General features: G+C 38.5%; 2 protein-coding genes and 1 long non-coding RNA gene across 6 annotated transcripts in view; 1 reads left to right on the top strand and 2 right to left on the bottom strand.

Moving 5' to 3' along the window:
• CCDC167 (coiled-coil domain containing 167) overlaps positions 1–20,584 on the top strand; it is a 30,512-nt gene extending 9,928 nt beyond the window's left edge. The window contains exons 2-4 of the mRNA XM_081942159.1: positions 10,221–10,315; positions 13,132–13,184; positions 19,417–20,584. Coding sequence (XP_081798285.1) covers positions 10,221–10,315; positions 13,132–13,184; positions 19,417–19,520 — 252 coding nt within the window. The 3' untranslated portion in view covers positions 19,521–20,584. The remainder of the gene's footprint in view (positions 1–10,220; positions 10,316–13,131; positions 13,185–19,416) is intronic.
• LOC309386594 lies at positions 13,381–19,469 on the bottom strand. Its single transcript, XR_014174452.1, has 2 exons — positions 15,753–19,469; positions 13,381–15,706 (listed from the first exon to the last, which is right to left on the bottom strand). It is a non-coding gene; the product is annotated as an uncharacterized lncRNA (long non-coding RNA).
• A 135-nt stretch (positions 20,585–20,719) lies between the features above and the next one.
• Positions 20,720–26,546, bottom strand: part of CMTR1 (cap methyltransferase 1) — a 41,984-nt gene continuing 36,157 nt past the window's right edge. For all 4 annotated transcript variants that reach the window (XM_081942157.1, XM_081942155.1, XM_081942156.1 and 1 more), the window contains exon 24: positions 20,720–24,058. In XM_081942157.1, coding sequence (XP_081798283.1) covers positions 23,923–24,058 — 136 coding nt within the window. In that variant the 3' untranslated portion in view covers positions 20,720–23,922. The remainder of the gene's footprint in view (positions 24,059–26,546) is intronic.

Below are 26,546 nucleotides of genomic sequence, written 5' to 3'. Positions count from 1 at the left end.
TTGCTGGAATTCGGTATGTCTAGTTTAATGAAAAGAAGGAGTAGGGGAGACATAACAGTGTTCCAATATTTCAGGGGTTGCCCTAAAAAAGAGGGAGGCAAGCTATTCTCCAAGCACCTGAGAGTAGGACAAGAAGCAATGGATGGAAACTAACCAAGGAGAGAAGCAACATAGAACTAAGGAAAAATTTCCTAACAGAACAATTAATCAGTGGAATGATTTACCTCCAGAATTGGTGGGTGCTCCAGCACTGGAAGCTTTTTAGAAGAAATTGGACAACCATTTGTTTAAAATGGTATTGTGATGGCAAACCTATGGCCCTCTGCGGGCACGCGAGTCGTCACCCCAGCTCAGTTCTACCATTCATGCATGCGCGCCTCCCACCAGCCAGCTGATTTTTAGGTCTCTGCCATGCATGTGGGGGGGCGCCCGGGGGCATCACGTGCACATGTATGGGGCGGAGTGCATGGGAGGGGTGCTTTGCATTATGGGTTTGTTTGCACAAATGCACGCTTTTGGCACTCAGCGCCAAAAAGGTTAGAGGTCACTGGTAAAGTGTTTCCTGCCTGAGCAGGCGGTTAGGCTACAAGACCTCCAGAGTCCTTTCCAACTCTCTTATTCTGTTTTACCACCAGGTGGACAGCTGCCCTCTGCCCCAATTGCAGCTTCCAAGAAGCCTTCAAATGGACTAGTGTTTATTTTTATTTATTTATTTGTATCCCACCTTTATTTTTAAAAATAACTGAAGGTGGCAAACATATCCAACACACTTCCCTCTTTCTATTTCCCCTACAAGAACAACCTTGTGAGGTGGATTGTGCTGAGAGAGAGTGACTGGTGCACAGTCTTCAGCTGGGTTTCATGGCGAAGGTATCCCCAGGTAGAGCACATCGCAGTGGTCTGGCCTAGTGATGGGAGGGGTGGGGGTCAAACATGTTTAAGTGAGATATAGAAGTGTGACAAATGATGTTATTCCTTCTCACTTTATCTTGTGCCTTTCCAACATCCAAGCAATCCATACATTGTGATAGACTAGTTAACAACGGGAATATGAGGGAAAGCTGCCAGAAAAGGACATGGGCAAATATACTTAAGAGAAAAGCAGTTTAATTTGTCTTTTCAGAGGGTCAGAAGGTATGTGGCCTCATTATTTAATACCTTTAGATGTCAGAAAATGTGTGATGTAAAACTAAATGTCAGGTTCTTCATTAAAGAACACATAAAAGCATGAGGGGTTGCAATTTCTTTTATTTATTATTTTATTGCTTTTAAAATGCTGACAGAGAAATGGGGGGAAACCCACAAAGATAAAAATACATGCATTGTCAAAGAAAACACAGTGTTTTTAAGTGAAAAAAAGACAAAAGAATATATATATATATATATATATATATATATATATATATATATATATATATATATATATATATATATATATATATATATATATATATATATATATATATATATCATTTTAGCTGTAAATAGTTACAATTCTGCACATGGTTATCTAATGCAATTAGTCAAGCCCATATCTATTTCTAATGCATTTATATAGTCATATATTAGCCTGTAATTTGCATAACTGAGTCCCATATTTTATTATATTTTTCCATACAAAGTGTACATCTGTAGGCAACCCAGTCATAGGTGGCAAACGCAATCAATCCATTGGGTGAATGAGGCCATAGATTTATCTTTCCAGTCTTGGAATAACAATATTTTTAGTTGTGGTAAGGGCATGGATAAATCCATTTACATTTTCCAGTTGTCAGATTCCATGTTCTAGATACATAGTTCAACGGATATTATCATCTGAACATTTTAGCTTTTGTCACACAATTCTATTTATATAATTTAATACTTTGTCCCAGAACTTGGTAATAAAAATGTGTTTTACATAAGCATTAACCTCAGAAAGCAAGACAAGGAGCAATGGCTGAAAACTAAGGAGAGAAGCAACCTAGAACTAAGGAGAAATTTCCTGACAGTAAGAATAATCATCCAGGAGAATGGCTTGCCTTCAGAAATTGTAGGTACTCCATCTCCAGAGATTTTAAGAAGAGACTGGCAGCCATTTGTCTAAAATGTTATAGGGTCTTCCGCTTGAGCAGGGGATTGAACTAGAAGACCTCCAAGGTCCCTTCCAACTCTGTTATTCTGTTATCCCCGACAAAATGCTGTTTTTAACAGCCCTGTATAAATGTAATGGAATCCAGTAAATTCTAAAAAAAAATGTGTATAAGTCTTAATTTAAGGTCCATTTACACTGTTGTTATAGAAGTTAAAATACCCATTTTCTATGGGAAGTTATAATTATTTATTTCATTTATTATCTCAGTATCAAATTGGTTTATTGATACAAATATCTATAGAAACTAATGGTATGTTGTTTTTTAGTTTTAATTATTTAATACATTGTTCACGTGTCTCAGAAGCTGAAAATGCTGCTGCTCCAAACAATGTTGTTAACAAATGTTGTGACTGTAAATTTGTCATTGGGTTACACCTGGTGGATATTTGTCTCAGCATCGAGTAAAAAATTCAGTTTCATTGTCTTACCAATTTTCCAAAGTCAATATCCTTGCTTCCAATCAATGTTTCCATATCAAATTTTTTCCCAATTTTTAAAATTTGTCCCTTAAAGTCAATTTAGCATGAGAAAAAAATGTCGAACCTTTTTTATTAGGCATTACATTCTATAGTTCTGATTAGTTTAAGAAAAGGGCTAGGTTTTTTTATATTGCAGAATTTTAATGGTGTAAGCTGCCTAAAGTCACCATGGATTGAGTGGCCATATAAATTTTTTAAATAAATGTTAATAAATAATGTAGTGACACTAATTCGCTCAAATCCGGATGGGATGGGCCCCTTTCAGTGGTCCAGTAGAGACGCCCGTGGCGAGTCTTGAGGGACCGCTTTGGGAGGAGTTTGACTCGGTTGCCATCGAGGATTTGGACAGGTTGCGTGGACGTCTGCGACCCACCACATGTTTATTGGACCCGTGTCCCTCCTGGCTTGTACTGGCATCCTGGGAGGTTACGCGCGACTGGCTCCTGGGCCTAGTGAACGCCTCGTTGGGTGAGGGGTCTCTTCCGGCCACCTTGAAAGAGGCGGTGGTGAGGCCCCTGCTCAAGAAGCCTTCCCTGGACCCAACGGACCTAGTCAATTATCGTCCTGTCTCCAACCTTCCTTTTTTAGCGAAGGTTGTAGAGAGTGTGGTGGTACAGCAGTTCCCACGTCACCTGGAGGAAAATGATTATCTAGACCCACGCCAGTCCGGCTTCCGACCCGGGCACAGCACGGAGACGGCCTTGGTCGCATTGGTTGATGATCTCTGGAGGGCCAGAGATAGGGGTTGTTCCTCTATCCTGGTCCTATTAGATCTCTCGGCGGCGTTCGATACCATCGACCATGGTATCTTGTTGCACCGGCTAGAGGGGCTGGGAGTCAGGGGCACCGTCTTACGGTGGTTTGGCTCCTACCTCTCTGACCGGACGCAACGTGTGTTGGCAGGGGAGCAGAGTTCGACCCGGAGGTCACTCACATGTGGAGTGCCACAGGGATCGGTGCTCTCGCCTCTCCTGTTCAACACATACATGAAACCGCTGGGCGAGATCATCCGTGGTTTTGGGGTGGGATATCATCTGTATGCTGATGATACTCAGCTATACATTTCCACCCCGAACCACCCCAATGAGGCCGTCGAAATGATGTCCCGGTGTTTGGAGGCCGTACGGGTCTGGATGGATGGCAACCGACTAAAACTCAACCCTTCCAAGACGGAGTGGCTGTGGCTTCCGGCCCCCCGGTTCAACCAGGTGTTTCCATCTCTGGCCATTGGGGGCGTGCAACTAGCCCCCATGGAACAGGTGCGCAATTTGGGCGTCCTCTTAGATGCCCGGCTGTCCATGGATGACCATGTAACAGCCGTGGCAAGGGGGGCGTTCCATCAGGTCCGCCTGATGCGCCAATTGCGCCCCTTATTGGACCGGGATGCCCTATGCACAGTCACCCATGCGCTAGTGACGTCTCGCCTGGACTACTGCAATGCTCTCTACATGGGGCTTCCCTTGAGATGCACTCGGAGACTACAGTTGGTCCAGAACGCGGCCGCGCGGGTGATTATGGGGCGGACTAGATACTCCCCTGTAACATCTCTCCTGCGCGAGCTGCACTGGCTTCCTGTGGTCTACCGAGTGCGTTTCAAGGTTTTGATTATGATCTTTAAAGCGCTTCATGGCACAGGACCTAGTTACATGCAGGATCGCATCCTGCCCCACACATCCCTACGACCAATTCACTCACACAGAGAGGGACTTCTCCGGGTGCCGTCCGCCAAACAGTGTCGGGGGGCGACACCCAGGAGCAGAGCCTTCTCTGTGATGGGCCCAGCCCTGTGGAATGACCTCCCCCGTGACATCAGGATTATTTCCGATCTCCGCTCCTTCCGTGTACAGTTGAAGACCCACCTCTTTCAATTATCTGGCCTGGCTCAACCGTAATTTTTCATATTCCTCCTGACTGTCTTTTTTAAATTTTAAATTCTTATTGTATATTGGGTTTTTTATTATTGGGGTATGTTAATGGTTTTAAATTGTCTAAATGTTGTAATCTATTATTCCTCCTCCGTGCATGTATGTCTTTGTATATATGTATGTTTATGTGTTTGTACATACGTGTTATGTTTTATATGTCCTAGTGTACGCCGCCCCGAGTCCTGCCTGGAAAGGGAGCGGCTAATAAATGCAAATTTATTATTATTATTATTATTAATATTAAAATCTTTATCACTATCACCATAAGGTAGGGTGATAATTAGCACACTTGAGTATGATCCTTATCTACCTTTGGTACAATTCTAATATAAGCCATTTTAAATGCCGGGGATAAAATTCCCTTATCAAATATCACTTCATTTACTTGACAGTTTTGGAAAAGTTTTTCTTAAAATCTTTTCATGGCCTTTGTGCAAGGAACAGTGCTTTTTATTAATTCATTAGAAAAGTTATTTATTTTGGAATCTCAAAATATTTGAGCACACATTCATATCATTCCTCAGTTGTGATGTCCGATTCTTGGTCTTTTTACCAGAGATAGTCTAAATTAATATCAGCATTAAGTGTACAAAATACATCTCTTGGGGCTGTGAATTTTTTTCTCCTTTGTGGGTCCAGCTTAAGTTTTGGGGCAATTGTCTCAAGATCTCTCAAGGGAATCCAAATTTCAGAAGCGGTCATTGTATCTGAACACATGTCTAAATACTTATTTCAAAAAAAAGTTCATGGCGCTGCTGCATTTATTCTGAAGGGGATATACTAATTGGATGAGGAGTAAGCAGTAAATCGTATTCTGTTCTCCATTCCCTTCAGCAGATTCTGGAGGAAAAAAGTGGTAAAATGAGAAGGGATTGGCTAATCAGAATATACAATACAATACAATACAATACAATAGTAGAGTTGGAAGGGACCTTGGAGGTCTTCTAGTCCAACCCCCTGCCTAGGCAGGAAACCCTATACCGTTTCAGACAAATAGCTATCCAACATCTTCTTAAAGACTTCCAGTGTTGGGGCATTCACAACTTCTGGAGGCAAGCTGTTCCACTGATTAATTGTTCTAACTGTCAGGAAATTTCTCCTCAGTTCTAAGTTGCTTCTCTCCTTGATTAGTTTCCACCCATTGCTTCTTGTTCTACCCTCAGGTGCCTTGGAGAATAGTTTGATTCCCTCTTCTTTGTGGCAACCCCTGAGATATTGGAACAATGCTATCATGTCTCCCCTAGTCCTTCTTTCTCTTAAGCTAAACATACCCAGTTCCTGCAACCGTTCTTCATATGTTTTAGTCTCATGACTGAGCTTGGGCACTTCTGGAGGCCAAGCGTAGGGTTCAACAAAACATGCAGCTGAAGAAGACAGTGACATTGCTAGGACTTTGAACTCGGAGAGAAGAACCATGTGTCTGGGGATCATTAGACTTGTGGTCCCCTGGAGGGTGCCAATTTAAGAAAAAAAACATTCTTCATCTTTTCTTTGGATCTCATGTCTCCTCCTAAGTAGCTCTTACAGATGATGGGAATTAAGTACATATTAAATTAAATCCATATGAATTATCGTAATAGTCACAGAAATAGCATGTATCTGAGAACAACATCTGCTCTCAGAACAGGAAAATTTGTGGCAGCATGGTCAAATTTGTGCAGGAGGGTTTTTTAAAGATCTATTAGATATGATGACACTCAGTTCTGGTTGCTAAGCAGCAAGAACAGCAGGAGTAGTTCTTTCCCTTATGTTTGTGTGCTTTCCATAAGTATTTGATCATTTGGGCAAGAAGGATGCTGGACTAGCTGAACCTTTGGTATTATCCTGAATAATTATTCTTTGTAGTCTATTCGCCTTTTGCAGCAAAGGCTAGTGGCACCTTGAAGATTTCTGCTCCTACCATTGTTGTTGCTAAATACCAGTACTTTACATAATAGCATTTCAACTGATGTATTTTGTCATCAGATTACAAGGAAAGACAGTATTTTTTTTTCATAGCAGCCTGCTTTTCTTGGCATAAATTAGTCCCCCACCTCTGTTTTTCTCTCCTGTCCCTTGCCTGAGGCTAACTTTGCTTTCTTTCCCACAGCAGAGTGTGAGAATTGCTAATTAGCCCAGAATTAACCCATAAAGTGATTAACCAGGGATCAGTAGAATTGATTTCCAAATATTACTCGTGGAAGGGATATGTGCTATGGTAGAAAAGGTCTGGCAGTGGTCCCCAATTCCATGTATCTCATCAGGCTAATGGAAGAGGCTGACCAGGTGAACAATCACACTTTCCCTTCCCTTTGGGCACATGGGTGACTCACCGTATGCAATGAAAGGGGGAATTGGAAAGGAAGCTGGCATGAATTTGTCAGCCATTTTTATCATCTTCTCATCATGCCAAGTGCACTTTCTAATCCTCCTGCAGGGGAAGGCACTAATTTCTGGAGAAAGAACATATCATACTGTATTCTGTGCAGAGCACAGAACTAAATAAAGAAAGAGAAAGAGCAAAACAATTGTCTGAGTGTGTGCATTCTGCCTGGCTAGATGAACAGTAGTTTGAAAGTCGATATTCTTCTAGCCAGCAAAGACCACATTCTTTGTACCCAGAATTACAAAAACAGTGGTTTTACCTTGGGCTCCAAACCAGTGAGAATCCCTAGAGCCCTTTTCCCTTTGGCGTGACTTCTGTTCTGAAACGTCCTTTCCCTCTTCAAAACCTTGATTACCTATGCTGCCTGCTTCAGCTGTTCCTCTCCCTCTCTTGTCTTTCCACTTTACTGAAAAATAAATTAACAGACTAATTAGATGACTATCTTTAGCAGCCAGCAGTTGCTTCCTGCCACAACTCCAGCTGAATACAAGATGATCACAGCAGTTAAAAGTATCCACTTGAGACTTAGAATTGCCCAAGTTAATTTGCCTGCTCCACCTGGGGCAAGTCCCTGAGCCTCTTCCAATGTCAGCTTTTTATTTTGAAGACATGGCTGCCTGAAGTTGTGAAAAAGCAGCAAAGGCAATATAGGTGATGTCTTATTTCAGTGGGGGAAAAAGTCCAAGCAGTTGAACAGAAAAGTATATCAACATTCACAGGTTGGTCCACCTGTATGTTATTTAATGAATATGATTATATTCCATACATATACATGTTGTAATATTTGCATTAACAATAACATAGGAGTTTTCTTATTAATTATTTCCTTGTAGGAAAATATGCACATATTATCAGCTTCAAGAAGCAGAAGTATTTATTTTGCTGCAAAAATTGTGGACTGAGAAGCTGAATGCACAAATTGTTCTGAGTGTTTTAAGCCCCAAACATCTGGAGAGCAGAAGTGAAAAACTGATGGCGATCCAGATGTGCATCCATATTAGCTATGCATTATTTTATTCTTAATACTCTTAGCCAGATTGAGACTTATATGAAGGGATAGCTTTCTTTGTTTCCATAACTGGAAGTACACATTATATCAAGTAGTCCTTGGAATGCAAATATTCTTTTTGGCTCTGTGATTTGGCCTTTAGGTTTGATTTCCAAATTTGAGATAGGGATTATGTAGCACATGTAAGTGGTCCTTGATTTGCCACCGTTTAGCAACTGCTCAAATTAACGATGGTGCCGAAGGAATGATTTACAATCAATCCTCGCATTTATGACTGGCACAACTTCCCTATGATCATCTGATCAAAATATGGGCACTTGGCAACCAGCATGAATGTACAATAGTTGCAGTGACGTGATCACCATTTGCAATCCGGTTTTCGTCAAGTAAAGTCAGTAGAGAAGCCAAATGCACTTAACAACTGTGCGGTTCACTTAATAACCATGGTCAAAAAAGGTGATAAAATTGGGTTCAATCCACTTAATCACCTCACTTAACAAAGGAAGTTCCATTCCCGATTGTAGTTTAAGTCAAGGACTACCTGTATATAGCTTTCCTGAAAAGATTACTGAACTTATACCACTTTCTCTAATTATATTGTTTGTTTCCATAGCTAATGACAACAGAAACTCAGCAATAAGAACTCTACATAAGGTTCCTGGAAGACTGAAGATTCCCTTTCTCCTATCTTCCCATTCCTAGCAATTTAGCCCTAATTAGTTAGCTCAGGACTAGTAATGTGTGATCTTTCTTAATTGATTTCTATGCCTCGTTTCTATATTCTTTGACTCACAATTTCTGTAAAGCCCTTGTCATTGGTCAAATAAATTATGATTCATGAAGAATTGGACTAAATGATTATTGGAGAGGTATCCACTACTCAAACTTGAACTATCTGATAATTTAGTCAAAAGAAATTTGTTCAGTTGCTGGTATATAAAACTAAAGCTAGAGAACTGGGCAGCTTAGCCCCAGTTTAATTCTATTTGAAATTTGGCCTAAATTTAATTTTAGTTCTGAAAGCCTATTTCTGGATTCATTGACTCTTGGAATGTTTAATTTCAGAGGTTGAAATCTTAACATTGATACTGGATTGATCCCAATCTGACTTTGCAATCATGGAGTTCCACAAAAAAAAAACCAATTTAACTTATTTAGTCTTCCATTATGACCATTTGAGACCAGAATTTCTTGTTGCTAAGAGGAGTTAATGAGTCATGCCCAATTTTATGACCTTTTACCAAGGTTAAGCGGATCACTGCTGTTAAGTGAATCTTGTGATCATTAAGCAAATCTGGCTTCCCGTTGTCTTTGCTTGTCAGACCTGGGAAGATCACAAATGAGAATCAAATGACCACAGGATGCTACAACTGTCAAATACATGCAGATTGCCAAGCCCACAAATTTTAATGATTGTGGGGATGCTGTGATGGTCGTAAGTGCGAATAATGGTTGTAGATCTCTTTTTTGAGAACTATTGTAACTTCAAACAGTAATTAAATGAATGGTTGTAAGTCGAGGACTACCAGTAACCACTATTTTTGTTAGTTTCTGTCACATTTCCCCATCTGTGAAAATCAGGTGTGTTTCTAGAATGTTTCACAGAATGTATGGATGTATAGATAGAATGTATAGATAGATAGATGATGATAGATAGATAGATAGATAGATAGATAGATAGATAGATAGATAGATAGATAGATAGATAGATAGATAGATGATAGATAGATGATAGATGATAGATAAATAGATGATAGATAGATAGATGATAGATAGATAGATAGATAGATAGATAGATGATAGATAGATAGATAGATAGATAGATAGATAGATAGATAGATAGATGATAGATAGATAGATAGATGATAGATAGATAATAGATATAGACAGACAGACAGACTCTGATAAGGAGGAAAACCCAACATTAGAAATTACATTTGGTCCGCACATTTCCCCCCATAAATAAATACCTGGACAACACCAGGTTATCAGCTAGTTTTTCATAAAATTACCCTACACAAACAGATCAACTTAACAATAAACATTGGAAGTGCAGTTTGACATAGAGGAGGTGGAATGGAAGATTATGGGCTCACTCAATATTCTCTGCCTTATTGGTAAGAGTGATAGTTTCAATCCAGAGGCTTTGTCTGTTTTGCTCAAAAAATTTGAAGGTCGTGAGGAATGTAATTGCAGCAGATCCTTCAGCTAAAATGCAAGGTATGCACACACTGGTCAAGTGCTGCTGCTTAAGAGAAAGGGCATCGATGAAATATCTTGTCATTCCTGCTTGTCTAATGTATTTCAGGTAGAGAGCTTAGAAGACAAGTTGATGCTTTGCAGGCAAGCTTTGGAAGAGGTGGATTTTAAGCTACGCAGAGAAGAACTAACATCTGCACGAAGGTACTAATAGAACTTGTCTTGGTCTAGCCATGCATCTCTGACTCTTGAAGTATGTTGGTTTGATTATTGTGTGCTATTCTGGATCAAGCAGAGATAAAAATGAGCTTCTCATTTCTTTTTAAAAGGAGTATATTGAATATAGAGGAAGAGGCAGAAATACTTCATTGAATTCTCCTTATTGGGAGAAAGTTCATTTAAATGTTTCTGTGGAGCTTGATTTTATTATGACTGGACACTTCACAGGTTGGATAAAAACTTTGCACAGCACTGTATTATATTCCATATGTTCCCAATGCATGATTTCTGCTCTGTTTGTCCATATGGGCCTTTTTTGTCCTCCAGAAGTTTCCCTAAAGTTCGGGACCGGACTTCCGGTTTCCTCATAGGACCGTTTTTCGCCCTCCGGAGCCTTCTGGAGGCTTCCCTGAAGGCTCCGGAGGTCGAAGATCAGCCCTACAGACAAACCGGAAGTCACTTCCGGTTTGCTAGTAGGGGCGGTTTTTGCCCTCCAGAGCCTTCAGGGAAGCCTCCTGATGACCCCTGAAGGCTCTAGAGGGCAAAAGGTGGACCTACAGGGAACCTGGAAGTTTGGGAATGGTGACTTCCAGTTTGTCCGTAGGGCCGATTTTTGACCTCCGAAGCCTTCAGTGGCTTTCAGGAGGCTTCCCTGAAGGCTCCAAAGGGCAAAAACCAGCCCTACAAGCAAACCGGAAGTGACTTCAGGTTGGTACAGAGGTCAAAAATCGACCCTATGAACAAACCGGAAGTCATCATTCCTGAACTTCCAAGTTCCCTGTAGGTCCGTTTTTGCCCTCCAGAGGCTTCAGGGAAGCTCCGGAGGCCTCCGGAAGGCCTCGGAGGGGGGGAGGCAGGAGAGGTTGTTTTTGCCCTCCCCTAGAAAGCCCCTGGAGCCTGGGGAGGGTGAAAAAACTGCGGCAAAAGCGGGGGGGCTCGCTGGTTCCACGCATGCGCGGGGTGGTCGCACACATGTGGCACACCAGTGCACAACCCCTTCCCCGGTGCTCCCCTCGCTTTTGGCATGGCAGCCAAAAAAAGTTTGCCATCACTGATATAAGGTGCCTAGAGATTGCTTATTGGGGCTCCTATTGACCTAAATAAACAAGCCAAATTACTCCTTTTCTATTTAGGCATACTTTTCCACCATATCTGTTACCTTCCTCTGAACCTGTGCCAATTAATTTACAATATATCTGTCCTAAAGTTTCCCAAACTGAACAAATGCTTCATTGAAGTTTGTGCTAGCATAGACTAAAGTGGGGCTGCTACTTCTAAGAAGAAAAGCTACAAAAGTAAATTAATTAGTCCTAAGTAATTTTAGAGATTTAAAGTCCTGTCAGTCCAAGCAGAAGCTATTCTGTTTGTAGTTATTCCCTTTTTATTATACCAGTAGCATCTTGTCACCTCAGAATCACTTTCTGTGTCGTTTCTTATATCAGGGTGAGGAAACAGCTGCTGGCACTGTGGGCTTTCTGCCCACAAAGTATTAACATTAAAGGATGTGACATGATGAAATTGCCCATTATCATTCAAATCTCAGGACAGATGATGGCTTTTGGCAGTAGCAAACATTGAAAGGTGGCTGCATCATGATGAAATTTTCTGTGGGATTGGACTAAAGGCTTTATTTTGCTGTCCGCTTTCCTGATTGTGGGAAAGTTACAGAATTAATCTTCTTCTGTTTATGTTCCTCAGCAATTTTATTCAGGGGCATTTGGTGATACTGATGAAAACAGTACACAGACATCACAAATAATTTAATCCTCCTATGACACCCACTTCAGGAGGCATATGGACTACAAAATTGGGGTTCAATTTCATTCTAATTCTCAAATTACTCTTCATCTCAATATTTATAATATATATTAGACACTCAGTAATTCTAGAATTGTCTGAATTTGACTGTTTTGTTTCTTCAGCTACACTTCTAAGAGCCCTGCTTTTGCTTTCCCAATATAACTTTATCCTACACTTCACCCTTAATTCCCTCTGTAATCTAGTTTGGCACCATTTTCACTCTGGATCTTGTTTTATTCTCTAGGGACAAACTGTATTGTGCTTATTGCCTTTCCTTTCCTAGTATAGTATACTAGAGAGCTTACTTGGAACTGGCAAACAAATAGCTAGCACCTATTTATTTCCAGCTATACCAGTGCTGCTGTGTTTTCTGTGTTGTAATGGAGCTGCTGCTAGAGACGCTACTTTCAGATGCTTTGTTTTGTTCTCATGCTTTAAACTATGGATTAATTTTCTGCTAACAGTATAAATCTTGGATTTATCCCTTTTTTTATTGAGTTTTTTTACTTAGCTGCAAGTTTTATAAAAAATGAAGCAACATTAAAATATGTGCAGCATTTCACCAACGTGCACAAAAACTCCAGGTTGAATGTTTCACGATGTAAAAGCAGCCAAGAGTTTTATGAGAGAACAGGACGGAAATTTTTCTTTAAGAGAATTTCATTGTCCCATTTCCAATGCTTTGTAACAACTCTTTTAAGGAGATGATATAGCAAATGATGTAACAATTCAAAAGTCAATTATGTCACTTCCAAATCAGAGAAGGAATCATAAGACTGATTTTTTTTTAAAAAAAAAAATGTGTGCAGGAAAGTTAACATAGCAAAATGCAAGCATGTTCAGAGGAACACTTAGTCATATGACCACCTTCCAGCAAACTGAAGTCATATAACTAGATTGTCACCTCATCTGCCATTATAGAAGCTGACTACGGTATATCTTTGTGGGCCAGAAACCTTTATTTTTTTTACTAAGTATCTATCTTTCCCACTTCCTTGCAGAGAATCACTGGAAAAAGAGAAAAACATGCTAGAAACCAAGGCCGAAATTTATGGTAAGACATACTAGTACATGCAGTACGTTTTCCTATTATGGTGTTCTTCGGGTAGCTTGGTGTCGCTCACCAGAAATCCCAGGCAAGAATTGCTGGAGGATATCACGTTTGGGAAGTAATTAAGGTAATTTCCTCTGAAACTAAAAAAAAATCATTCTAAGTTGCCTGAGATGGAAACAGAGGGTTTTTTTAAAAAAAAAAAATAGTGGTATTATAAATGTGTTTTTAAAAAGTTTACAAATTCCTTGATACATTAGAAATCTCACTCTTGTGACAGTGGTCATATATCTGCCTGTCTACACTTCTGTATAGTTAAATTTTCAAAAAAAAAGAACTGCAAGTAAATAAAAACTACAATCCAGAAAGGTGCAGAAGAGACTGTTAAAATGATTTTTCTTACACATTTGGAAAGTTCAAGAGGTCCCTCCATTTAATTTGTAGGTGCCGAGGCAGATAAGGAGGTTTGTCAGCATATATAGCACAAGTCAGTGAAGAAGTGAGAGAAGACAGCTTGTGGTTTCTGCCTGTTGTAGCAGAAAACAGCTGTAACTGAAATACCTACGTAATGTCTGATGTTCACTGGCCGTGCTGTGTGCCACATCATTAAGAGGAGATTCTTGATCTAGGACAGGCCTGTCAAACTGGCGGTCCATAGGCCGGATGCGTCATGCACAGGCCACCCCCACCCAGGCTCCGCAAAGGCAAAAAAGTCATGATGCGTCACGTGATGCGATAGAGTTTGACACCCATGACCAAGGACCTCTTCTACAGCATTGCTCCACTTATGAGGCTCCCTTGCCAAGAAACTCAAGTTTATTTTAATCTAGGCAGAGTGCAAGTCTGTTTTATTTACAACGAGCCATTATAAATGTTAAAAGTCAAGAGCCTCAACGGAGTTGTTTAAAAATGGGTTTATTACGTTTTAAATTTGATTATCTTCCTGTTCAGGGCAATGTACAAAACAAAGAATATTTAAATAAATATAAATAAAATGCATGTCTCCTAATCTAGAAGATTGACTTCTGGGGACTACTTAGATTGATACATGCAGCGATTTCTTTATCATTTGGATTTCTTTAAAGAGAGAACACTGTTTTGTGCCCCAGTAGCAGAATTTGGATCATCTGTTCTTATTTGTTTACATGCAATATTTGTATACTAGTGAATCTCTATGGACTCTCAAAGGCTTACAATAATACACAGACAATTTATAACCACTAAAAGCAAGATATAAAATCTGTCCCAGTATTCCAACAATGATCACCATTTGTTTGAAAATCCTCAGTAATATCACTTAAAATTACTTAATAAAACATCTCCATAAAGACTGTTTTTACTGTGCTTCTAAACATAATCAGGGAGCATGCCATCCACATCTTTGTGGTTAGAGCGTTTCATAATGGAACATAATACTGATAAACACCATGCTCTTGCCCTCTCCACATCTTATGTGGTGGTGGAAGGGGAAAGGTCCCTCCCCACACCACATCCCAGCTCAAAACAAATATATCTTGCCCTCTCCACATCTTATGTGGTGGTGGAAGGGGAAAGGTCCCTCCCCACACCACATCCCAGCTCAAAACAAATATATCTGAAGGCCCTGAAGATGCTAAGCCAGAAAAATCTGCAGGGGTTAAAACCAACACTTTAAAGCATATTGGACCCATTGTAGTGCCCACAAAGCCTCAATGCTTCTATATGCAGCACTGAAGGCTGTCATCCAGCAGCCTGTGGGATTTGCATTTTGCATCAATTAACAGCTTCCAGGTGGCCTTCAAAAGCAGCTCTAGACAGCATTAAACTGTAGAGGTGATAATAGCCTCCAGATATTGCCTGCCTGCACCTCATGCTCCAGAAAGAATTGGCACACCAGCTATAGCAGGGAAAAGTCCCCTCATCTCTACCTATGTATCTGACAAAGTGCTACATAAATAAAACGGGCCAAGCACTTCGCAATATTTCCCAATACTTCTTACTGCTGTCTGAATAGGTACAAACCCTCCTACTATAGATTTGAAAATGACCAGGCTGCTGAAATTAAATGATACTTGGATATTAAGTGTTACGATATTCGAAACAGGTGCTTTTTATCTGTCTCGTTTATTTGGTTCTTCCTTTTTTTATCCTGCTCCAAGGGCAGACTTAAAATGCATTTCTGAGTACTTGTGCAGGACAAGTGTAATTTGACACTTCAATATCTGAAATAATGTGTGCCACCAGATGTACTTGACCTCTTCTGCAGTGAAGTGATTTTAGTTCCATATCAGAAATAAGTACACGTGCTCTAAAAATACAAGTGAATTGTTGATTTCAATAAAGCTTTCTACAAGTTAAGGACATTAACCTATCTTGAGAAAACAGGCTATAGACTATCTTCAGAAGCTAAATTAAGTTCACTGCAAATATATATATAATATATATCCTGCATTGGGTCTTCTTTATACTAAAGGGAGTATAAAATAGTCTTATCGTATCTTGGCACTTCTTTTGTCCAATAAAGGGAAATGGTTTACAAGTTGTGGCTCCCCAGATGGGTAAATGTAATTTAGGACATTCTTCATGTGATACTTTTGGGGAGACTGGTTTGTACAGGATACACTTCTATCAGCTTTAATTTGTCCAGCATAAAGAGCTATAAATAGAAGCAGTGATGAGTCTTCCCAATTCTGGATGCCCTGTGGTGAGAAGATGCTTGCACTTAGGTTAGGTTCTGCATAAAACATTAAAAAGCATAACTAGAGTAGCCTCCTGATAAAATAAGAGCACGACTCTTCCAAAATTGTGTTCATGTTTTCATTTATGGAGACTTCAAATAAAAAGGAAGTCATTCGGGTAAAGCTTTTTGGTTGAAGAGGAGCTATCTTTTACAAGTTGTGGCTCCCCAGATGGGTAAATGTAATTTAGGACATTCCTCATCATAGGTACGTTGTGTGGCATTGCTGAGAGCTCTACTTCAGTTGCCCCGGGAGAGCTGTGGGTTCCCAGCTCCTAGCTAAACTAAAATTTTAGTTTGTACCAAGACTATATCTTAAAATCTCCTGCCCCAGAAAGGAACACAATATCTTAGGATCAAGAGGTGATTGGAGACAGAGTTGAGTAATTGGCTGCGACAGCAGCAAGCGGTACAAAGATAAAGTCAATACAGCCTAATTGGGAAGAAACAGAAAAGTCTCAGAACTCCTGGAAAGGAATTCAGTCAGTAGTTGCTGTGAAGAATCAAAATATCTTCCTCCTTCCAAAGTGTCTCTGTGTAGCAGGAAATTATCAAAGAACAGCATTAGAGTCCAGAATTCAGTTCAAAGGCATTCACAGGGAAGAGCGCTGGCACAAGGCATCATGCCAGGGATTTTTTATTTATTTCTTTATTGCATTTCAGAAGGGCACAGACTAGTTAACATTGCCTACAGCTGGAAAGAATACTTGAAAGGTTAAACCGTTTTTTAAACTGTGGGTGTATACATACAGGAGCACACAGACTGTATTGGTCAGATGTTTATCTTTGTAAATCAGCAAAGTTAATTGTAAAACACATTGCTAATTGAGCAACAGCTGCATTTTTCCAGTGACCAAGTATTGAAGATTAGGCAAAATAAGTATTTGTCCTGTTTAAAAACAAAAAAGTCAGAGGCAGAAAATTCATTTCCAGACCTACTTTTTTTTTTTTGCTCCTCCATAGATGCAGCATTGGGCTACTACTTTTGACAGAGTAAATACTGCCTTAATTCTTGCTTTCCTTTGCTGTATGGAAAGGTCCTAAAGCGTAATTGTGTTTTCCTACTATCTGTCCTTGGTTATTTAGGTTGTACTGCCACCTGCTGGACTATTGAAAAATTCAGTATATTTTTCACCTTTATTTGGAAATATTTTTCAATACATAAGATTACATCTTAGAATCTAAAGTGGCATCTATATTTGTAAATGTCTGTAGCGTCCATGAAAATTAATTAGTTATTAAAAATCTAAATTACAAATCTGGGGCATTTTAACTGAGTCAACTTGTGTAAGATTTTAAGATATTGCTGGTCATTAGCAATATGTAGGATATTGCTGGTCATTAGCAATATTTTCTAGGATCCAATTAACTTTCAAGATTTTCTAGTAGTTCAACTACTATTTGAAATCTTTTTATACTATTTTTCCATATATTCATGGTTCTTTGTATCTGTCTACAGTACAATTTTTGTCATATTTGTATTTTATCATGCTCCCATATCTATATTAAAGCTTCCTTGGATTTCTGTAAATTTCCAAAATAAATATTTAATCTTTCCTATGCAGTTATTTGCTTTCTTTGCACTTGCTTGTTTTATGGGTAACTTTGTCTCTTTTTGCTCATCTGTGGAACTTAGTACTTAGGAAGGCAAATAGCCCTGGTCCTTGCTGAAGTTACTCGGTTAACAGTAAATATATATTGTATGAAGACTTGTTTTTTAAAACCCAAAGAAAATTAATAACCTCCTTGCTGCAATATCATCTAGGTATGGTTGGGGATTGGATTTTTTTCCCTAACAAAAATTTTGCAGTATATTCATGCCCACAATCAATATTACATTGCCAAAGAGTCAGCATTCAAAAGCTTCGGAGAACAAGGAGAAAGCATCCCATAATAAATCTAGAGCTGCCATTCAGCCAAGGGCTAGAGACCTTTTGCCCGTGTTTTAATGCACTGAGCTCCTCTCACTAAAGCTGCCTCCCTTAGGGAGCTGGCAAATATAAAGGGACATCTGCCTGAGCTGTTATATTAACACCCAAGACTTCCCATTAAAATCATACTCCTCTGGCAGTCCCAGGTTGAACCGCACTGACCTTTTCTGCCACTGCAGTCAGTAACAATGATTCTGTTGTCAAATAAGCCGTCCCCAAACTCTGACCTTTCCCAGAAATTACAAAAGCACTGAAATGGGCTCTGAATGGGCTTGATTGCTGTATAGCAGCAGAAAATAGATATATGAAAACGGTATAGTGCAGAAGTTGAATAGCCTTTGACTTCATTTTAAAGTAGCTTTTTTATTACATTTGTATGTCACCCTTCCTCTGAGGAACTCCGAATATACAGAATGGAATCTAGCACCATTACTATAAAATGGGATTTCTTTTGCCCTGTGGCAAGTCCTCATAACCTAGATTATATAGATCAGCCTGCAGAATTCAGTCAATCACCTCCCTACAATAATTCCTTTTGAAGCAAGATTATTTTTTTTCTACTCAAGATGCTTTGTGGCACGTAATTAGGTAAAATGCTTATATATGAATGAGGTCAGATTTAATTGTTAAGTCTTTAGGAATCTCATGCTATTCTATCGATAACCTTAAAACTCTTGACTCAAAGGTTTAAATGCTTTAAATTTGAGGGGGGGACACACCTTAATCATTTGTTATACTTTATTCTACTCCCATCCCCTAAGTTGCTGCCCTTAAAAATACATTTTTAACCATTTGAAATTTCAACCCTGTGAATATTATGTAAAGACATATTCTCTGTAAATCAGAGTAATCCTACCATCAAACGTCTTCTTTAAATCATGTAATGGCTTAAATTAAAATATATTTTATGTTCTTTTTTTAAAAAAATTATCTACTTAAATCTTAAAAGCATTAAGCAGAAGCCACAAGTTTTGTCAGTATTCCAGCTTTAATTATATAAAGATACTTTGAACATCTTGAGATTTCCTTTCATGAAATACAGCTGATTAACCTTGTTCATCTTTTGAGAGCAGTATGTGAGATACCAGTCAAACAATACATACAAAGCAAACTAAAAGCTCAACAGTATTTAGAATAAGACTCCTAGATTTCATGCTGAGCCCTATTCAGGTTGTTATGAGTCAAGTGCCATAGAAAATTTACCCATGTGCAAAATACATGACAGAAAAAGAAACCTATAATCAGAAATTATACTACAGAAAAAGAATAGAATATTAATGATATTCCAAAGACAAGGGAAACTTGTTACTTAAGAAATGTTAAAATGCCCTTTGTTCTCCAAGTTCTACAACTGCAGCTGATGAGGTAATTTCTCTTTTCCACTCTTTCCCCCCTCCCCAAATCATGCCTCTTTTACTGTCCTGCTATGTGGTGCTTAAGAAACACCTAAAATCCTAATGTTTTCAGTTTAGTAATACCGCAAAAGGCTTAAGACGGAGAAGCTTAATATTTAAAACAAATTACATTTTATTTTGAGAAGTTTAGAGTGTCTTTACAATATGATTATATATATTTTTTGTCTTTCCAGAGAAAGAGCTCAAAATGCTTCGTCATGAGAATCGGAAGACTGTAGCGCTTTCAGCAGCCATCATACTCTTAGTGTTTGTTATTTACACCTGCTGGACCATGTAACATTAAGGTGCTGAAATCCAATGACTACTGTAGACCGTGATAATTCTACCTCCCTTCCCAAATTGTGCCAAGGGTAAGATCAGCTTTCCATACCAACATGCTCTGTAACTTGGACCATCTTAGCGTAGTCCTCCCAAAGAACTTCAGTAGAAAGTTAACCAAGGACAAAAGGCAGGGTTAGTTGGACCTTCCAGCTGATGGCTAGGTAACGGGATTATGAGGGCAGGTTAGTTGCACCCTGATCGTAGAATAGCCTTTACAGAGGCTGAGCTGGGGTCACTGCATTTTTTTAATGGCAGGCAATATATCTTTATAGAGGCTTCTATGTCTTTCATTAAGTCTTTTTAATCATGTTTAAAATGTTTTTAATTGATAGATTGTTTTGTAAGCCAGCTGACTACTAATTGTATTTTTTGAGCCAGCTGACTACTTTTATCAAACTCTATTAATTTTTTAAGGGAAGAAGTTACTATATAGTTTTGCCTTCGTTGAAAAAAAATGTCAATCCAAGTGATTATTAACATTTGCATTTTGAACTGAAAGAAAATGCAGAAATTTAAAACTAAATGTGCTTCCCTTTTCCAAAAAAGCCTTTTTTCTTTTCCATTTTCCTCGGTCAGATCTCCCCTGTCAATTCTTTTATCAGGAACGCTTTGTAATTCTTCCTTTCCTGACTTCTAAGTTTTTCACCATGCTAGAGTTAATTGGCTTGACATTTTCCTGACTGCAACAATGCCTCAAGTTCCCTACCTATTAGCAATACCTATTAGCACCTCTGTTGTTGAAGGAAGAAGGCATTCTAATGCTGCCAAGCTGCTTTCTTTTGCTTTGGAAATACACTCATGGTTCCTTTTAGTTTTTGCTTCAAATATGCACTTAAGCCTCATTCATTTTGTTTTCTACTTTGAAAATATAACCCTGACTCCCTCCTTTTGTATCTGTGATTCAATTACATCCCTCTGTCCAAAAAAGTATATAAATCACCTTTGAACTTTGCTGTTTTCAGTAAGAAAACAAATTCTGCTCTTACTTCCTTGCAAATAAATAAATTGCCCATGTGTGTCTGTTTTAAATCCTTTTTCTTTAACATAATGTAAATGTTAGGACTGCGCATTTTAAAAATGACTTGCAAAACGTGCTTCAAACCTGACGTGATCTGAGCAGTTCTCTATACATTAAAGCAGCCTATTTTTCAGTCTCCTGCCTAAACCTAAAAAAAGATATCACAGCCTTTGGAGTCATCAACTCATCAGAAGTGACTATCACTCTTCAAGCAGCCTCCCCAACAATGTAATCTAGTGTTTTGAAGATAAAATTCCATTTTGCCTAAATATCAGTTGCACAAAGAGAAAGAACTATTTCAGAAAGTCTGTTCACACTAGCAAAGTACCCCTGCTTGAAGTGCTAAAGAAGCTGCCCTACTCTTCAATTACTCTGCATGCGTGCCCAAGTGGTTGTATATAAGCAGACCTTCAGGTGACTTTTGAAGGAGCCACGTGAGGCTTCCAAAGGACGTGGTAATTCAAAGCTTTGAGAGCTGCTTTGCTTAGAGTGGGCATTTATTTCAAATCTATATATATCCTAACAACATACTCCCAATGTGCATAAAAATAAAACAATTGTTCAATTTTGTAAGAAAACAATCCTTGGGACAGTTCACTGAACATCTGTCTCTTTTCTGCAATCACTTAACAAATTATAAAGTTAGGTAGGAAAACTATGTTGATGTATTTATGTTATATATTGCAAATTTAAAAATGGCATATTTCACAAAATACGAGTTCTATCCAGAACAGCCCTTTTTCTACAGAGTCTTCTGTCAACTGCATTTCCTAAAATTTGACTACTACAGATTGGATGTACTCTAGTGATGTTACACAGAAGTTGCCAGTTTTCTGATGAGGTTTTGGCTCTATAAGGGAAACACATATTTTTTGCCCCAAATTTAAGTTTTTGAAATAGTTTCCTCCGAATGTTACCCCCAGATCCACCCTATGAAGCAGTTTGGGCTGAAACAGTGGCAGACCTAAAATCACTCCGTGAGCTCCAGAGTCAAGTGGTACCAGTACTTGTTCTTCCTCAGCCCGGGATGTATCACAAAGCTGGAATGTTTACACCAAAAAGAAAACACATTTTTAAATTATAAGGATTGTATTGGCAATGCAAAGAACGGACAAGAAATCATCACAACTGATACATGAGTTCAGAGAAAACACACTGTAAACATTTCTTTCAGCAAGACATTTTTACCTCCTTCACAGACCAGTAAGAGAACAAACAAGAACAAGTTGAACTATCCACTGATCAAATCTTTCTAATTTTCTCTTTGTACTCTTTGACATTTGGGCTCTGAATCAACATGAAGTCGTTTTTCAGGACTGGTATAAATTTTTTTTAAGGTTTCTAGGCACACACTCTTAATATTTTTAAATCCCTTAAATAGTTTCCTAGGAGAAGGCCACAAAACAGGGTCTCTAATAACAGCCAAAGTGAATTAAGTCAAGGCAAATAATTTGTGTACCACTGACTCATATAAAAGCGTATCTACCAATCACTCTTTAATAACAGAAACTAAAATCAATCTTGCAATGAAATCTTCCTTCTGAAATATTCCAACTTGTGATGAGTTTAACTAGAAATATAATCTGAAAAATTGATAACACGTTGTATTTAAAGCAAAATGACTCTTTGACCTATTGGTTACATCATGATAGTCAGGGAAAAAGTGACAAAAGTTTCTCATCAAATTATTTTAAAGCCAATGCTATGAACTGTAGATGTCAGAGATTATTTAATCACTGTCACTTCCTATTGCAAATAAACACTCAATTTGCTGTTTTACCCTCTAGCCTGCTCAGGCAAACATTTGTATTGTATGGGAAAGCAATTTATTTTGAAACATTCTTGCCAAAAGAATCTTAAAAGCTAAATCTTTGTTTTGGAACTCTCAAAGAGATTTAGCAAATCTCAGAACTGAATCTCCAGTATTAAGTGCTTTTTTATACTTCAGTCTTTGAGAGAAATGGGGAGCTTTAAACTTCCATTCTTCCCAATATTTTTTCAATAGCGGAATCTAGAAATAAGATGGTATGAGATGGTGGCAATTAAACTGCATAACTGCTATTACTAAAGTGCAGTATTAACCTATATTATTCTTGAAGTGGCTCTGAAAGCTAGAACTATTTATTTTGGCTAAGATTAAGATTTACTGGCAGTGTGCAAACATTTCTGAATTCAAAATATTGTGAGTTCAAAATAGTGGTTTCAAACATTCCAAGTGTTCTGAAACATCCCATTGTAAGCATAGAACTATTTCAAACTTGAAACAAAATTGTTTTCAGACTTAAAACAGTTCCAGTAAGAACAACCATTCTCCTGTGCTAGTCAACTTTAATGGAGATAAAATCTATATAGAAACTTCTGCTTTCCCACATCAAATCCATTTTTGACCATTTTCTTTAGGAACTGAGGTCTGGCTGATGCCTTCACTTTACAGGACAGTCATATTTCTTTAAGACACAATCTAGGCAACACTCTCAATTACAAAATCAATATCTTCCTGCCAATGTGTGCAAAGGTTGAGTTTTAAACTTCTGAAGGCCAAAAGAAGATGCTCTCTTTAGAAGTATGCGGTTCTTTCACGGGATCTAATTTATATAGTTCCACTAAAGTCAATTCTCTAAATTGCAAATCTCCTTTACTTTCTGAAGGGAAAGTACTGGGTATAGAATTCAGAGAGGAAAATACTTGGACTGCCATATTTGAAGGTGGAGCGTGAGAAAAAGCATAATATATTTACTTGCATAGAAGCATGAAAGTCCAACTTTGATGAGAGTCGCAAGTTATGTTGACAGCAAGTGTACCTAAATTACTAATTCAAAAACTTTACCTGTCTGGTTCCTTCCTGCTAAGACCTGAACCTTCAAAAACCTCTAGGCTGCATTCACAAGCCAAATTACAAAACCCAAGTACACTTCCCAGTGGATTCACAGAGAAAGGAACAAGAAAGATTATTAAAAGTATATTCATTTTTCTGTCCTCCTTTAAATAGTTTTGTCAAAAGTTGTCTGGCCTTCCATTTTACAAAATGCCATGTGTTCAATGCATCCTCTTCTTTTGTTGCCTACTAGTAGAGCCCAGATGTCCAGGGGAGGGGGGAAGCCCTAGAAGATCCAGTGATGATCCATTCAGAAGAACGTGCACTGCTCCAGTCTTAATATGGCCAGGAAGCAGGTACTTATATACTGCACCGTTTCCAATCCAAAGCTTTCTCCTATTTCTCTTGGACTGAGTCCTTATCATCCAATCGAACCACTTTGAAAAGTATTTTTCTCCGTGGCTCCCTGCTGATTATTCCACACCTGGGTCATTCCCCATACCCTAAGATATGACGAGAGAGTAATCACCGGCTGAAATGTTGTCTGATGAAGGATAGAACAGTTTCTTTCGATAGTTTCTCTGAATCTTCTTTTTTCTGAGGGTCGTGCATTTTGATACCATCATCCCATTCCCAGAAGAGGCGACCAAAGTAACAAATGCTGCATGCAAAAAAGATACAAAACAGTGTAAATATTTGGCCCGACTGATGAATACAATGCATTGATTTCAATGATAGATTTATAGTCATCCTTTCCAGCATGATAGGGTGGTATACGACATCATCCAATTTTTTCCTAGAAACAACTATAAGCAATGGGTTGGACCGAAAGATCATGAATGGCATGGAGTCACCACTGGAACCTTCATAGCTATAGGTGTCCCTGGTCCTCAACTAACAGAATACCATCGGCACTGATTGTAGGTATAAGGACCCAATCATGAACTTTTCTAATTTCTCAAAAGTATCAGGGCAAATGCATGTGCCTGAGCCAAGTAATCACGGACTGTATCAGGTTAAATCAGACCCATTCTTACAGGGCCTATGGACAAAATCTTTAGGGAAAATATAAGCATAATTATTTAATGACTTATGAGAATTGGCTCACTTACAGAACTATTGTTTTCATAAGCATAGCAACACCTATCACGATAAGCTAAGTATGATGTAGCAGGGGGTCTGAAATATAAAAATGCTCATCTGAAACCCAAGGTTCTGATCCAAAAGAATTTAACATTTGTATCACACTAAGGCTCATTTTATAGGCCTTTGGCATGGTGTACATACATTTTCAAAAAGAAACAAATTGTATATGCTTAATGGTATCTAGCCATACTAATAAAGGAGAATATTTGTAGCTTAGGGTTGACATGAGGGGTCTTTGGGGCTGAGTTTGCTTGTTTTCTTGCAGACGTTTCATTACCCAAACTAGGTAACATCATCAATGCTAGTGCCTGATGATGTTACCTAGTTGAGCAATAAAACGTCGGCAAAAAACAAGCAAGCTCAGAGAGCACCAAGGACCCTTCATATCTACCCATTTTTAAATCTGACAAAATATGAAGAGTAGAAATTCTGTGTATAACTTCACAAATTAAATTATTTCTTATTCTCATGTTCGGTTAGTCTGCTAAATTTTTATTATTAAGACCAAGACAATCCCTAAACTTAACCAACATGTTCCTGAGCGACTGTAATGGATTAATGATAGTAAAGGAAAAGAAAGAAGGATGGGGGAGAAACAGAATTATGGATTATTCATATTTTTATTGTTTGTTTTTTAAATCTGAATACATACAAATATATGGCAGAGAATAGTCTCCGAAATAAAGGAAACAGTACTCTGAGGAATTTAATAAACTCTCACTTCTTCAGCCTTTATGGAGACAGCAACCAACTCTAAAAACCAGGGGCAAGGAGACGAACCAGTATGGTTAGGAACTATGTTAGGTTGCATTACCTACAGCAGGGCCTTTCCAGCATCTCCATTCTATATACCCTGAATGACCCCGTTAAGGGAAAAGATTAGGTAATTAAAATCCTAATCAACGTCTACATGTATATATGTTTGTTTTTATACATTTCCAGATCCATTCTTCTGTTGCAGGGTCAGCATTTCAAGAGTGAAACGTTTCGTTTCAACTTGCCATTAGAATTGGGGGGAGGGGTTGCTTTAGAATTGATTAGTTTACAAAAGTGAAACCTATCATTCCGCTGAAGACCATGAGTGCCTTAAACCTTTTCAAGGACGACATGACAGGTGGAGTTGAAGCACACAGTTCCCATAACAAAATGAACTTGTTTACATGGATTATATGAGAACTTGGGGGTTTGGCTAGGGAAATTATCATTTAATTCTGGTGTCTGGGAACCTCATTTAACTGGTGTCTGGGAACCTGAGTTAGTTTTGCTTTGACATTATCATGCCGTGTATTCAATAAACAGTAAGATTTTCAGAAACTGAATGGAAGTTTTATTTGGATTCTTGAGCTGGATGTTGACACTTACCTCCTATTACTTCACACAATTACATTGACTTAATTTAATATGGGGCATTAGCTTTACACTTCCCCAATGAGAGTCCATAGTTAGCAAGGGAGGGAAAGGAAATCTGCCAAGAATTGCAAAGTGGAAATGTCTATTTTAAGTTGAATTTGTAGACTCAGAGCATTAGAAGTCAGTATCAGATCAAAGATGGATAATTACTCCAACGCCTTAATTAAATGTCTAACTTCACCTAGATCAAATATTCTGCAGAATCAGAAGGGCTGCTATTGCAAAGGCACCCAAACCTAGACGTAGAAGATAAAATACCAAAACCTACTTTATTTGTATATCATGTCAGAAATAGATGGATGGGATGACAGTCCAAAATAGAAATTGAGAATTTTAAAGCAGCTGGCAAGGGAAATGAAGTAAACTCCCAAGAATATATAAAAATGGTTTACATAGAAAGATCTGACAAAATAAATGCAGTAGGAACCATAGCAATTTTCTAGATAAAAGAAACTATATAAAAGCAGAACTTTTTATACAGAGTTGTGTGCTCATATAAGCCCTTATTTGAAACCTTCTTACTGAATAAGTACTCCAGAGCTCAGATTCGTTTCTTGATTTGAGACTGCTGACAAATTGATAAAAACCAAGCA

The sequence above is a fragment of the Natrix helvetica genome (assembly GCF_964273705.1).
Source record: "Natrix helvetica genome assembly, chromosome: 2".
In the NCBI taxonomy this organism is placed as follows: Eukaryota; Metazoa; Chordata; class Lepidosauria; order Squamata; family Natricidae; genus Natrix; species Natrix helvetica.
Note: the sequence above shows the minus strand (reverse complement) of the source record. Positions and strands in the feature narration are given on the sequence as shown.